Raw genomic sequence first — 15131 nt, forward strand, 5'->3', positions numbered from 1 at the left:
GACTGTCCAAACTAGGGCTCGAACCGGCAACCTTCCGATTACAAGGCAAACTCCCAACTCTTGAGCCACGATCCCCCGCCCCATATTTGGAATCATTTTAACTGTTAACTTCAGAAATGGTTTATTTCTTTTTTTACACATAGTGATTAAACTATACGATTAATTGCACTCATGAAGTTTTAAAGTCTGTACTTCACTCCTAGAACCTGCGTGATGCCCTCGACAATATTTTTGATGCCCGTGTGCCAAACCTGTGGAGGAAAATCTCCTGGGAGTCTTCCACGCTAGGCTTTTGGTTCACTGAGCTCCTGGAGAGAAACAAACAGTTCCACAGTTGGGTGTTTGAAGGAAGACCAAAAACATTTTGGATGACAGGCTTCTTCAACCCACAGGGTTAGTTGAACCTTTGAGCATATACAGCCAATGAGAAAACAAGCAGGACTGCTGATATCGATCCCTAACACTGTACTTTGAAGCTAAATGAAGATAAATAAAACCAGCTGTCAGTCGGTTGAAAACCTAAAAATGTTACCGTCAACTGGGAATAAAATCCTTCACACTGATGCTAATCCTGTCTTTATTTGGATGTTTGCAGGATTTCTGACAGCTATGAGGCAAGAAGTAACCAGAGCGAACAAAGGCTGGGCTCTGGACACGGTCACACTCAACAACAAAGTACTCAAGCACACAAAGGAGGAGATCACAGCCTCACCAACAGTGAGTTAAAATGCAGTATTTTCTGAAAATTGTGAATAACAGGCAATTGACTAACAGATTTTTTTTTTATTAAAGAGAGAATAAAATAATGGACTATCCTGTCATTGACTGCCTTTCTTCAATAGGAGGGAGTTTATGTCTATGGTTTGTACGTTGATGGTGCTGGCTGGGACAGAAAGAACACCCGTCTCATCGAGTCCTCACCCAAAGTGTTGTTTACACCCTTGCCTGTCATTCACATGTTCGCTGTCAACTCCACTGCCCCTCCGCATCCTGAGCTTTATGTGTGCCCCATCTACAAGAAGCCAAAGCGCACAGACCTGAACTACATCACAGCAGTGATGTTGCCTACAGTCCAGTCACCAGACCACTGGATCCTGCGTGGGGTTGCCCTGCTCTGTGACATCAAATAAAAAACAGTTGCTTATCTTTACTAACGTGTAAAAGTGATAAAAACAGAAATAATTACATTTCCTTCAGAAAAGCATACTCTTTTAACATAGATGGAGTCTTGACAGTTCCTCCTAGTGGTGTAAAATAATTTCATCTTTTTCAATTTTATGTTTGTGTTCTGAGCTGGGTAGTTAGTGTGGGTGACTTAAACCACATGTTTACTTAATAAACTGATCTCTGAAATGAAATAAATAATCAAAACTTTGGTCATGTTTTTGTCTCCTATGCGTTTTTTTTTTATATATACGATTAGAGAATTAAAATAAGAAAAAAACTAGTGATTACTTTTGACTTTAAAACGTTTATTTCGATAAAGGGTGAAGTGTTATTTCATTTTTCTTTGTCATTATTAAAAATGGTTATTCAGAAGAAAAATATCATTCTGAAAACTGTAAATACAGCCATGCAGGTCTGTGAGACAAAGCAGGGAGCACTGTTTGAGAAACTTATTTTCAAAGTGAAGACAGGAGCAAAGACAAACAACTGGCGCCAGTGTTCAAGCCCCCTCATCCTCTAAGGGATCTGCAGAGGAAAAGGGTGTCCCTTTAAAAAACGTTCTTAATCAAACCCAATTATTTCCGCTCCTTACTCTCATTATTTCCACCGTGGACCACGTCCCGCTAGCCAGCTTGTTAACTAGAGCCTGAGACTCGGAGAAGGTCATGCTTGGCCAAGCAAAATAACACAATAATTTGTGTAATGAATTGCTGTTTCTGAGTGTGTCTTGGACATATTCTGGGATTTGCTGCTTTAAGTCTTTCTGACAAAGGTGTGGTGAGAATTGGTTAAGGCTAAATATAGCATAGACAGTTTTCATCTGAAGTCATTCTACTGCTTTATTGTGCTTAACTACTAAGGCATGTAAATGGTATTCGTTTATTTGCACTCTAACTGCAAAGCAAAGCAGAGAGAGAATTTTGACTCCTTATACTGAGCCTGAACACCTCTAATAAGAGGCTTTTCTAAAATCAGACAATCTCTGATGGCAAATATCCTAAAAATAATGGTTATGGAGTTCATGGTGTCTATCAGACAAGACATATCAGTGTGGAGCAAGTGTAAGTTTGAGCCCATGCAGGGCGCTGCTGTGTGGACTGCATGTTGTTGGTGTGCTTGCGTGAGATTTCTTCAGAAGGCCCAGGACATTCTTGCCAAAGAGGTTCTTAATCTCAAGAGTTTTCATCCAGATTAAATAAAGGTTTAAAAGGCATTGTTGCAGAGTACCTGGATGCATAATAGCCCTTTATACAATCATTGGTCCCAAAATAAACGGGGCAATTAAGCCACCTAGGCTACTGGCCACAAGGGCTCAATACAGCTTGAGCCCTTGTGGCCTTAGCGTCCTGGCAGGCAGGGCCCCTGACACCCCCGGTTGGGCCTGATGGAGTGGAGCTTCATCTGCCTAACAGCCTGGCAAGGTTCCACAGGCCTGCACGAGCACAACAGGCCTCCGTCAGGCCAGCTCTCTCGGTCACATCTTACATGGCCTATTGTACACCAGCACTCATTAACAGTACAAAGTCATGTTGGTGGCTAATGGATGCGTGGAGAGAAAAACAAGGTCCACAATCAACAGTTGTGCTCTGTAACTTTATTCTGGGTCTTGCATTTGGAAAATAAAAGTCACGTGCCTAAAAACATAAAGGGGTTCGAAATATAATTGAAAACAGAAAACAAACATCTTCAAACGTTTGTGAAATCTTCTTTTTCTCTTTGGTTTTATGATCAGGGTGATCACTAAGAGCAGCAAAGCCTGTAAAACTGACTGTTGATGGTGCCGTTTCTCAAGGATGGGATATACAGACAATATTTGTGAATACTTCCCTCATAACCTTACTTATTAGTATTACCCTTATACATGTATTGCTAATACAGTACTTTTGACATATAGAATTAAGCATATTTAGAAGTCCTTGCAAATTCCATAAGAAGCAGAAGGAAAATTGAGAGGGAACATTTTTCCAGTACCCTTCAGCATTGACTTAATGCATACATGTCTCTGAGCCAAGGCAGTAAAAGATTGTTTATTTGTGGTCCCACAGTTACATTCAACTCTTCTAATTCCAAGAGATAAGAGAGACTTCCACCACCCATTAATCTTTTAATTCCAACTCCACCTGACCTAAGTGAATATTTAGTCAACATTCAAATAATGAGCAGACAAAATGGATCAACATGAAGATGAAATCATGATTAAAAAAATATATTTTCTGTATCAATTAATTAATATTATAATTGTCACAGTTTTAGAGCAGGGGCCATGTAAACCAGAGCTCGAAAAAGAGTTTTCAGGGCCATTTGAGGGCACTTTGTCTATGGCTGAGAATCCAGGGTTAATCGCTTTAAAAGCAGTAATTAGGTGTTAAGAGGTGTGCATGTCTGTTTAGATTAGCCTCCAAGATAGATTACGCTCCATGACTTACGATAACCTCCCCCCATCAGAACTCGGTGCTCTTCAAAAGCCCATTAACACTCATATTCCCTATAAAGACTAAATAAAATTGATATTAGTGGAAAACTGGCTTTGAATGCACATTTTCACTTTCTTTGCAGCAAATGAAAGAAAAACATCAAACTAATTAAATTTACAATAAAACAGAGGAGCTCTGGAGCCCTTTAACAGGCAACTAATTGGTCATAGTTACTTCATAGGAGCTCGGAAATCTTATATCGAAATAACATATATCATTAATACCTGTACATAATGCATCCATAAACGGTGACAGTGTGTGTGTTGTAAAATATCTTACCACCACAAAACAGTCAGAACACAACTCAATTATAAAATCTCAAGTATGAATTTTTCATCAAGTTGTAGTACAATACAAAAACATTGCTACTTCTGCCAACATGACTCTATGTGTCATCTCTCATCTCAGTTCAATAGAGATTCACTAAAGGTTTACAAAATGAATGATTACAAAAGTTAAACAAGAGTCTGTTCAAGAACCTGGCAGGGATTTAATTGTATTTGTAGGGTTAAAACAAGGGTAAACATTTTAAAGTGATTTTTTTAAATGGTTAGACGTTTGTTAGACATAAAATAGATTTTAAAAAAATTCTTTGGTATCACGTGTCCGCGTCACTGGAACACGAGTCAAACGCTTTAAAGGGAGTTTGTAAACATTAACGGAACATGTGGTTACATTGTAACCTCGGATCTCTGAGTGAGAGACTATATCTCCAGCCTTTAGGCTCGGAGACACATTCCGTTCACATCTCCACAGCTGTTTTATAGTCAAGCTGTGGGGCCTGACTGGGCAAGCCGGAGTGTCTTAAAGAAGTATCCGCACACCCTGACAAAGGGGAATCATTTCCCCTACATATGGAATATGTAACAGAGTGGAGAGATAGTCTTGATGTGATAGAGAACCAGCTAAATCAAATCTGTCTGCTTCACATCACATGTGCTGCCAGGTTTTATCCATTGACTGAATGTGCTCTTTGGCCTTCATCCTGAGTGCTGCAATGCTTGAACTCCTGTCATCCTCCGTTGGGTATTTGTCATTGAAGCTGGGAGGACACTGATAAGGAGGTGGCCCCATATGTGGCTGCATACACTGGACCATCGTTGGCGGGGCGTTAAGGAAGCTTTGACTTGGATAGGTGGGTTGCAGGCTCTGAGGTGAACCCATGAAACCTGGAATGGTATGCATGGGTGTGGCACTGGAAATAGGTGAGGTCAGCCAGGGATCTAGCGGCATTGGATTGGCTACTGGCCCCACGTTTGGAGTCATCGGTGGACGGTTGAAGGATAGCATGGAGGAATCCTGGAGCTTCATGGTTGTGGTGTCCATCTTTTCTTGACGTCTCCACTTTGCCCTTCGATTTTGGAACCACACCTGAACCGAACAAAATGATATGAAATGCATGGACAAGGAAGCCTTGAATTACATTAGCAAGAACTAAAATATTAATAAAATATATCTTGGAGACTATGGAGGCTGCAAATGTATTTTCCAGAGGTGTGGACTCGAGTCACATGACTTGGACTCGAGTCAGACTCGAGTCATTAATTTTATGACTTTAGACTTGACTTGAAAAAATGTTCTAAGACTTGTGACTTGACTTGGACTTTTACACCAATGACTTGGGACTTGAATTGGACTTGAACCGGTTTACTTGAAAAGACTTGATATTTCACCCCAAATATAAAATTTAACATGCATATTATATAGAGATTGAAAATGTGACGTCATTCACGGGTAGAACCGCAAAGGATTCTGGGAACTCGTGGCAAGCGGTACTAGCGCATGCAGGCTTTCAATTAAAATCAGTTATACAGTGATAAAAAGAAACACAAAAATGTCAAGAAGCCGTTGTATTATTGACTGCAATAGCCGGTCGCATGACAGCCACGGGAAGCCGACGGGTAAAGAGATCGGTTGTTATCGAATTACGTCGTTGAAGAGAAATTGTTCGAGCCATGTTTCCGAAGTAACAAAGATGCGACGGATGGCCTGGATTGCAGCCATTCAAAGATCAAATATAACGTCCCAGAACACTCCAGCTCACAGGTTAGTCTGCTCCAAGCATTTACACGAAGGTCAGTGTTTTTTAGTAGTTAATACGTCATTTTCATAACATAATTGGTGATATAGGTTACAAGCAAGTCTGGCGCTGAACAGAAATTGTCGCGCTATGCTCCTTTATTTATTGTGCATAAATAGTGAATTGTCCTGACACAATATTGCGTTTCGCTTCTGTTATTATGGTACATTGACAAAAACATATACTTTTATTCACAGGATAAAACAGGTTTTTTGTATCACTAATTGCCCAGTACGATTACAGCATACAATATTATTGTCACTGCTACATTTCTGTGATGCTACCAGAAATTATTTCCACTACTAATTAATTACCCTTGAGCTCAAAGGTCCTATTAATAAACGGTTAATGAATGTGTATTTATGAAGACGATTTGTGAGACTGGTAAACTTATGATACGTACGATGGTCTTTCGTTCTACACGGTGCATTTCAAGGTCCTGCACCCATCCGTCGGTAAACTGTACCTGGGCTTGTTGCAGTGACCTGAAGTTACTAAACTTCATGAGTGTATGCACTCACTCCAAGAACCGTATGATTATAAATATGCATATAAATATGCTACGATGAGATAGCTGACTTCATCTAACTAGCAAATGTTGTCCAGGCTACGTTGGTGATGCAGTTTTTTTTAATGTGTATGATATTTTTGTCATGCGATTTTAAAGCCGGTCCTACAACCGCATCCAAGAATAACATGCAGCTTATCTCAGAACTGTCGGTGAAAATTATTCTTGGAGCTAGGTTTAATTGAGCTGCATTTTAAAGAGGTGCAATTTCACAATTTGTGTATATTTTCTAAGTTCACTATTTTGTCATGTGTTGAGAAAAACACAGATTTTAAAATTACATGGTCTAATATTTACATTTAGCATATAACTGCAACATTATTTTTTCGTTTTTTTTTTAAAGACTCGAAAGGACTTGAAATTCAAAGTTTCAGACTTGTGACTTGACTCGGACTTTTACACCAGTGACTTGAGACTCGACTCTGACTTGCCTGACATTACTTGAGACTTGACTTGAGACTTGAGGATAAAGACTTGAGACTTACTTGAGACTTGCAAAACAATGACTTGGTCCCACCTCTGGTATTTTCTAGTAATAACACAAGTTGGTGCAATATTTTTTTCTGTGTCTGTGTGCACAGTATTTGACCTAAAAGTGGACAATTGCTTTCTGGGCAATAGTGAACATAAAGGGCATTAACAGTTAAATGCCATATGATTGCATGGTGAAAAAACTAAGTAAATCCTTAAAATTGATTCTGAATGAAATAAAAAATTTTTTACTACCAATAGCTGCACCTTTTGCAAATGACATCATGCCTTTCACTGAATTTTCCCTTGCAGTAATCCCATAGTAACAGATGCTTCCGTTAAACCTGTAAGTCTGTGCCTTCTCTAATCTAAACAGAGACTTTAACTGAGTTCTGCACGAGCCAGGTAAACAGTGATTCGACTTTCCAAGAAATGGAGTCAGGTGTACCAAAGCCCATTAATCATGCCAAAGAGTTTCAGGCAATATGGTCATCGGATCATTAGCTTTGAATAATGAATCCTCCAAGAAAAAGCATGTTTGTTAAAAGGTGAACAAATAATCTTCCATATCAACACCATCCCACTCAGGTTCCATATTACTTTTTTGATTTTTTCTAACCCTTCATCAAACACAAACGGTTGGTAAATATTCATTTCTTTCATGGATTTCTGTTGGAAGATTGGTAAACACTATCCATCAGTCCATGTGGTGTTATTTAGGTTGTGAGAATGTCTGGATGACATGTGCTTATATCTTCATATACATTGCCTTTACCTGAACTCGAACCTCAGGCAAGTTGACTTTCATTGCCAGCTCTTCACGGCTGTAGACATCTGGATAGTGAGATTTCTCAAAGGCTCGCTCCAGCTCATGAAGCTGATAGGTGGTGAAAGTGGTGCGGTTTCTTCTGTGTTTCTTTTTAGCGTGCTCTTCATCTTTAGTGGTCTCTGGTGATCCCTCAGCATCATCTGCCTCCTTTTGCAAGTTGCTCATCTCTCCCTCACATTTGTCACCAGAGAAAATGTCAGATTCTAAAAAACAACAACAAAAGGACACAACCGAGCAGTGAAACTAAGGTTTTAAAGTGCTTTGATGTTTCGGCTTAAATTGCACACTACTTAAATGTCCAACATTTGTTATATATTTCCACTTTATGGCAAACAATAATAAATGGTCTAATTGCCCTTTGCTATTTCAGTCATCAGAAACCGAGAAAACCTGATATATGTAAGATTTTTCTAATAAGAAGTGAATACTTTGGGGGAAATGTTTTATGCATTATTCTACCACCAATTAAGAAAGTGAAATCTTTTATTAGCTTCCATGTTAAAACAAATCAATGATTGAAAACTCTTTTCAAAGCCCTTTAAAGGCTTATGAACCTTAGGGTGGGTTAGGGCTAGGTCTAAATGACATCATGTCTTTCACTGAATTCCTCCCTGCAGTAATCCCATAGTGACAGATGCTACCAGTTAAACCTGCAAGTCCCTGACAACTGGCTTCTGCACGAGCCAGGTAAACAGTTGTAGTGTCGATTGTGCTTTCTAAGAAATGGATGTAGAGCAAGGGAGTCATGTGAGTGATGTACCAAAGCTCATTAGTCATAGCAAATCGTTCCACGCAATATGGTCATGGATAAAAAGTATCTTTGTTCTAAAAGTGCACGTGAGGAGAAAGTGACTGCTTTTATACAAATCAAAGAACAGTCTTCCAAATCTTTCAATGTAGGTTGTTTTCTTTTTTTATGTTTAATTTAACAAACCAACTTGCTTTTCTTCTTCTTTTGGCTGCTCCCTTTAGGGATCCTCCACCTCCACCTCACCCTGTCCCTAGCATCCTCTGTTGTCACAATTTTCACCTACTCCTTCTCTGCATAAATGAATCTTCTCTGTGGTCGTCCTCTTTTCCTCCTGCCTGGGAGCTTCATTCTCTACAACCTTATATATAGTATATCCACTATCACTCCTCTGCACATGTCCAAACCATCTCAGCCTTGCCTCTCTAAAGTCGCGTCCAGTCAAATCAACCTAAACTGCCGAACTTTAAAACTTATTTAAAGGGACTCGTGTTTAATGCACATTATAGTAAACCCTACATTAAATATTAAAACACAGTTTTGAGGTACAAGTTTCAAAGCTGGTGCAGAACTACTGTTTGGCTTTGGAATTATATTTTTAACTTGCAGGGATAAAGACTCACGATAAAGATATGTAATAAAATAGCAGTTGCACAGAAATGTATATTCGACCATGCTTTATTTCATCCTTCATATACAGGATTTTTGTGTGTGTCATCTTTTACAGTCCAGAATTCAACCCTTGTCCACAAAATGTGTATGAAATATGTATTGTTGTCCAGCAAACAGTCACACTGAAGCATGGCCACTGTAAATATGGAGGTGTCTATAATCACACACAGTTTTAACTCTTTAAAGTGTGCAAGGCAGAAGAAATTTGTCGTTTTCCCAAAAATTAAAAACATATAGCAATGTAGCATGACATATCTGTAGCATATAGCATGTAAGCTCAATAAAAGCGCATAGGTTTTTTTAAGCTAATGAGTTGTCATAAAGGAACCCTCAATAAAAGCCAGTGGAACCATACTACATATCAACCGTTTCCTTTGTTGTCATTCAGCTCGCTGCTAATGAAATAAACAGCTCTGTCTCCTGGGAAAGACCAGGGAGACACAAATCCTCTTCAGTCAAGTCACTGTCAGATACAACTAATTAAATCTTTATCTTTGGTCCCGATAAATGACATCAAGCTCTTTTCTGTGCTAAAACCACGATGAACGATGTGCTCTATAACGATAATAATTCTTATTCTTGGAGATCTGAGCCATGTACATCTCAAGTTTTAACCTCTTAAGCCCCAACGCCCCCTGATACGGGGGCAAAAGGCAGGAGATCAGTTAGGCTTGGGGCTTAAGAGGTTAAAACATCCAGTTAAACTTAATTGTTTTTCAATTTTAGAATTGGTTGGTTTGCATCGATGTGTTCTAAAAAGTGTTATACAAGTGAAGAAAATACAATATATTTTGGGGCTTATCCTTTGTTTTATATTAGTCTTTTTGTTTTAGTTGTATTTATTATTTTTCCTGTCTGTGTAAACTGTTTATTCATACACATAAACTGTGTTTTTAATTGTTTTTCTATCTAGTTGTTCTACAGCGCTTTGTAATTCTGGTTATGATATATGCAGGACAATTAACTTTATTCTTAAATACTTATTACACTCAATTTTAGTTAATTTCAAACTGGTCCCACCTGCCTTGCTTGTATCGACAGGCACTACTTTCATCCTCAGAAGGTAAAGGAAGAAATATGGCAAACTGGATGGTCTGCTTTCCAGTGAGATGTACCAGTTACTTTACAAGTAAAACATAATAATATGTAATCAGTTTTTGTGTTAGTAGCTACACCTGCAGCTAACAAGTATGAAGAGAGTAAGATAGCTTTCTTTCTTGTTTAAGTGCCGAAGTGAAAGTAAAGTAAAATTATGTAAAAGACACTAAATGTATTTCACATCTTCATTTTGTATAAAAGAGCGTTAGTCAAAAGATATAGATAAAATTAAACCACACCATCTATTCATCTATGTATAATTTTTGCTGATGAAACTCAGTAGTGAGCAGTTTAATTTGGGTGCTTGAAGTTATTTAAACACTTGGGCTAACTTTTGAATTTGATGGGCTGTAAAGTTTGGAGTAATGCTTATTTTTTGTCCTTAGCATGTACACAAACTTAAATATTACAGTACAGTAAGTTTGTCAGTTACTTTACCACTTGCCAGAACTAATTGCATCTTATTGTTAAATAGCTTTGCATGAGGTGCAAAACTAGTGTAAACAAGTTGTTTCAGAAAAGCAACTCAATTAACATGATGGCTTAAAGCGCCTGAGCACTGATACAGAAATGTGTGTACTATGTTTAAACTGGATGTACAAGATCTTAACAACCTTAGTACAGGTTTAATTCCACTCTTTAGTCGGTTAACAAGAAAATCCCCTCAATGATTTAAACTGAGAGGAAAAAACTTCCTGGTTTTTATGCCTTTTATTAAAAGACTCACCATGGTAGGAAGAATTTTGGGAGCTGTCTCCGAGGTCTGGTAGGTGAGCGTAGTGGTCCGATGGGACCATCTTTTCAGGATCCTGAGGGTTTGCTTCATTTGCTTTCTGGCTTTCATCACTTTCTGCTGAATGGAGTAAAGGGTCCTGGTCTTTAGTGAATCCCAGTATGACATCGATACTGTGAACCCTGCCTCCGGCACTTGACCCAGCACCTTTTGCCATGTCATAGTTGTCTAGGCAACTATCATCCACTATTCCCAGGGTATCCATTGACAAATGCATTCGAACCTTCGGAGACACTGTCTCTTTTTCCTTGTCAGAGAAAAGCAAAAGGTTACCAAGTGAGACGAGGCAGAGCACCTGTTGTTCTGCTTCACATAGAGCAGCAGAGCAGAATTTTGTGGAGTGTGCAGGCCGTTTCCACAAGAGCAAAGCCAATTCACATATCTGTCTGCAAAAGAAATAAAAGGAAAGAAAAAAAAGACAAAAATGTAAAGTTCTGCACTTGAAGGTAATTTAACGGTTTGTTATTAGTCTTGATGGACTTTACGGGAGCCCCAGTTTGCTCATCGTGATCCTTTAGTTTAAAATGAGAGTAGGAGTCCCTATTGGGAATATTAGCTTCTGGTAAAAGTTGGAAGAATTATGAATTAGTAAAAACTATTTTACATAATTAAACAATTTGAGTGAGTAAAATTTTCTTCTTTTTTTTTTTTAAATTGAGCTGATCCTGAGTTTACACTGATTCCCATTTCTATTGTAATGCGATTCAAGTTTGTCAAATAGGAAGGCAATCAGCATGGTTAAGAATTTAGCTGGATACATTTTGTGATTGCCTTCAGGGCACAAAAGAGTGAATTTAACTCATCTCATGCCTAAATATAAATCAGCTTTATAGAAAGTGTTTATCAACATATTTGAGCGAATGCATAGCGAGAAAGTACATAAAGTAATCTTACCTTCCTTCGTTCTCCTTCCACAGGCTAGGCTGCGCACATGACGTCTCTGCAGTCCGTAAGTAGACAACTGACTCTAACAATATCTACCGTAGGCATTTGTTACTCCCTGTTAAGTCCTTGAAATCCCCTGCAAACAACTGAGCAAATGACCTACTGCTGAAGTTCTGTGCAGAAAGAACATGCAACATGTCTCCCCCAACAAAACTCCTCCTTAACCGCACAAGACACCAAAGCTGGAGGTTGAATGCTAGTAAAATCAAAGAGTTTAAGAGGTTTATTAATTGGAATCCTTCCCCTTTAAGAATGACTGACAGTTGTTTTCTGGTCAAGTAATTGCTCCAAATGTGTCCTGCATTCAGACCACAGAGGGAGGCCATTGCTAATGAAGGCTCAACAAAACTTTCTTTCAAAAAATCTATTGTCTGAAAGATAATGGCTTGTACTGAGAGTTTTCCCCCCTACTAATCCCTTCATTATAGACAATATAAGAGAGGAAAGACACACAGATAGACTTCACTTAAATGGCTGCACACTGTAAACACGTAAAATAATGTTTCATTCAAGCAAGTGAAAGATTTTAATCCTCACACTCCTCATTTTACCAGGTTTGATAAATTAAAATGGATTTAATCACATTACATTTTTCAAAGTGGAATACACACTGATATATTGGGTTCAAATATACATGTATACTATAATCATTGCAATAACTTTTCACTGTCTAATGATACTTTTTTTTTTTTTTTTTTCAAGCCAAAAAGGCAAAAAATAGTGATCTAAGTAAGGGGTCGCACCCCACTTGACAAATAATTAAGTAATTCATGCTTGAGCAGTCAATTTTTCAACATAATCCATTTCACTCCTTTAACTTTTTTAGCTAAAAGGTTTTCTTCAGTACCATGTTTGCATTTCTCAAATCAACACATAATCGACACATAATCTTGCTGATCTGCTTCTGATAGTACACAGTGGATTTGGATTGGTGGCACTGGGTATTTCATTCTGCAGCCTGCAAGATTCACCCGTGCCAGCTGGCACAGCCAAAGCCGTAGATGCTACAGTAGGTGTTGCAGAGATCAACCCCATCCTTAATTAGCCTAAAGACTTGACTGGAGATTTCCACTGACCTCACCCCACCCACCTTAAGATATATTTAGGCGTTCTTGGCATGCCAAACAAAATCCAGAACTTTTCTTTTAAAAAATACAAATTGCCTTCAAAGAGGTTTACTGAGAGTCTTGCTGTCAATTCTGACGTAAAGTGTTTTTTTTTAGATAGATAGTTTTCGCGAAGTTTTCAATTTTACATGTTTGCATAATTAATAACAGTTAATAAGTCCATAAGTCCAGCAATCTGCTGGGTAGTAAATGTTGATCCTATTTGGGGTTTTTTTGGTTTTTTTATTATTAGCCCTTTGGCACACAATAAAGGAGCAGCAGGGAATAAACCATCTTCTAGGAGTCAGTGAGAAGGTTAAGAATCCATGGAAACCTAAAGCTAATCTAGCTAGTTTAAAGCCATCTGGCCTCACTTGAGCCACCAAGCTACATTGTCAGTTCGATCTATTAGCTGAATGGCTATAGGTTAAGTGGTTTTGGCTGACCACCTTTTCTGGGTTGTCAAAGTTGTTTTCCAATAAAGGAGAGACTGAAAAGCCTATTACTTTTGCCTGTGAATAAATAAAGAAGTTAAAGATGCCCCCCTGGCAGAGATTTGCTGGTAAGTAGGTAGCCACCATATGTTTACTATGAAGGAAGCCAACCCTGTAAGGTGTTGTGCAGCGTCACCTTTCTCTAACTTTCAATATGTCAGGGGGGGAAAAAACGAATAGCAAGTAAAAACCTGCTAAAGTTATTATTTTTCCTAATTCATTAGAATTAGAATTCACCCCTAAACAATGTTAGCTGTGACTCTGACAGGCATTTATTTTGCAAAATCTCACATATTTGCATGTTGAAAGTAAAACGCCTCCACAAAAACAATAATTGCCATTTAAAGAAATTGGAATGAATTTCTGTTGTATAAAGAAACTTTATTTACTTGGTTCCAAATATAAAAGGTCATCTTCGGAAAAGCTTGCACCATCGCTGCAGTTAATCCCTGTTACAGTAGGTCATCATGTTGACATGTGATATCTGTGAAGGCATATTTGTAGAATTAATTATGGCTCAGTTTTAGTAAACTAAAGCATGTATGTAAAATGTGTGTATGTAAAGTCGGATTTTAGTCCATACTGAATTGTTTCGTTTGATAACTCAGACTCTTATACTGTTTTTGTCATTTTTGGCAGGTATCTACTTATAAATTATAAATCATTTGTAAAGCCCTTTAATGTTTGGACTACTTTAATAACAGATCGTATTTATATGACACCTGCTGGACGCTCCTAATAGTAGCCAGGTCATAAGCAAGGGAAACTGATAATCATTTTATCACATTAATATTAATATATTAAAGCTGTCCCTCTTTGCTTGTTTCCCCATTATCCTAATTGAGTACAAATTGGTTAAGAGGGTGCAGCGCAGCTATCAAGCGCCTTAGTTTTATCAGATGACAGTTTAAGTCCCTGAGATCCCATTAGGAAGAAAGCAGCTAATGTTTAAAGGCGCTGTGTCAGCTTACAGGGGGAAAGGGGGATGGTGAACAGCAGGGGGATGACAGGCATAATGGAAAGGGAGGGTTAAATGCTGGGAGATGTGATCAGCTCATGTTCAAATGTGAAGAAAAGTCTAATCTGTCACATGGTGTTCGGTTGTAAATGTGCACTTTGTGCTTATTATTAAAAGTCTGTACAAAATGTGATCTTTTTACGTCTAAAGACTTGAAACTGAAACCAGTCACTGTCCAAATGAAATGATTTAAAAACAAATTTCAAATATCTCTTAAGGATACCTCCGATGTCTACAGAGGTATTAAAAACTACATTTTAATGTATTCAGCAACAAAAAAACATAATGGGATGATTGTCAATTAATAGAAGAGATAACAAGCTATATGGGTCCTAGATTAATCCTATGGCCCATAATCCTAGATTATACTCTGTGACCTAAAATGTCTTCTGTAGATAAAAGCAAATCCAAATTCCTGTCAAATAAAGTTCCAAATATGCAGTAAATCTCATCCGAGATAAATGTATTTGCGAAAATGATGCAGATAGACGTTAGTTGAAAGAAAACAATATTTGGGGCGTTCAGGTACTTTATCTTTTAATCTCTTAGTTTGTCATAATAACCAGAGTTTCTCTCTCGTCCACTCAGCCAGATTAGGAACTTAATGCTTTAACCTTAATGGGAATTTAACCTCTTTAAAGACAGTTTTTGAATGAATATCACAAACA

General features: G+C 38.1%; 2 protein-coding genes across 4 annotated transcripts in view; one reads left to right on the top strand and one right to left on the bottom strand.

Annotated features, from left to right (window-relative positions):
• The window catches only part of LOC113010180 (dynein heavy chain 8, axonemal), a 37133-nt gene extending 35983 nt beyond the window's left edge, over positions 1–1150 (top strand). For both annotated transcript variants that reach the window (XM_026149124.1, XM_026149126.1), the window contains 3 exons: positions 204–393; positions 596–717; positions 843–1150. In XM_026149124.1, coding sequence (XP_026004909.1) covers positions 204–393; positions 596–717; positions 843–1130 — 600 coding nt within the window. In that variant the 3' untranslated portion in view covers positions 1131–1150. The remainder of the gene's footprint in view (positions 1–203; positions 394–595; positions 718–842) is intronic.
• A 1596-nt stretch (positions 1151–2746) lies between these two features.
• On the bottom strand, positions 2747–12270 carry LOC113011408 (retinal homeobox protein Rx2-like). Of its 2 annotated transcripts, none has more exons than XM_026150979.1 (4): positions 11795–12270; positions 10835–11147; positions 7536–7792; positions 2747–5012 (listed from the first exon to the last, which is right to left on the bottom strand). In XM_026150979.1, the coding sequence occupies exons 2-4, from the start codon at positions 11115–11117 to the stop codon at positions 4572–4574; spliced, it is 981 nt and encodes a 326-aa protein (XP_026006764.1). In that variant the 5' UTR covers positions 11118–11147; positions 11795–12270; the 3' UTR covers positions 2747–4571. The 2 variants fall into 2 exon arrangements, with proteins under 2 accessions (XP_026006764.1, XP_026006763.1); XM_026150978.1 differs by having other exon boundaries at positions 10835–11286.
• Between the last annotated feature and the right edge of the window lie 2861 nt (positions 12271–15131).

This window comes from Astatotilapia calliptera, chromosome 18 (genome assembly GCF_900246225.1).
Source record: "Astatotilapia calliptera chromosome 18, fAstCal1.2, whole genome shotgun sequence".
NCBI lineage: Eukaryota > Metazoa > Chordata > Actinopteri > Cichliformes > Cichlidae > Astatotilapia > Astatotilapia calliptera.

What these genes read in the sequence shown, in the direction of transcription:
- LOC113011408 (XM_026150979.1), bottom strand. Translation starts at nt 11,117, where the DNA reads ATGCATTTGTCAATGGATACCCTGGGAATAGTGGATGATAGTTGCCTA. An exon ending in CCAAAATTCTTCCTACCATG is followed by an intron (nt 7,793 to 10,834) that starts GTGAGTCTTTTA and finishes GTTGTTTTTTAG; the next exon opens with AATCTGACATTTTCTCTGGT. An exon ending in TGCCTGAGGTTCGAGTTCAG is followed by an intron (nt 5,013 to 7,535) that starts GTAAAGGCAATG and finishes TGTTCGGTTCAG; the next exon opens with GTGTGGTTCCAAAATCGAAG.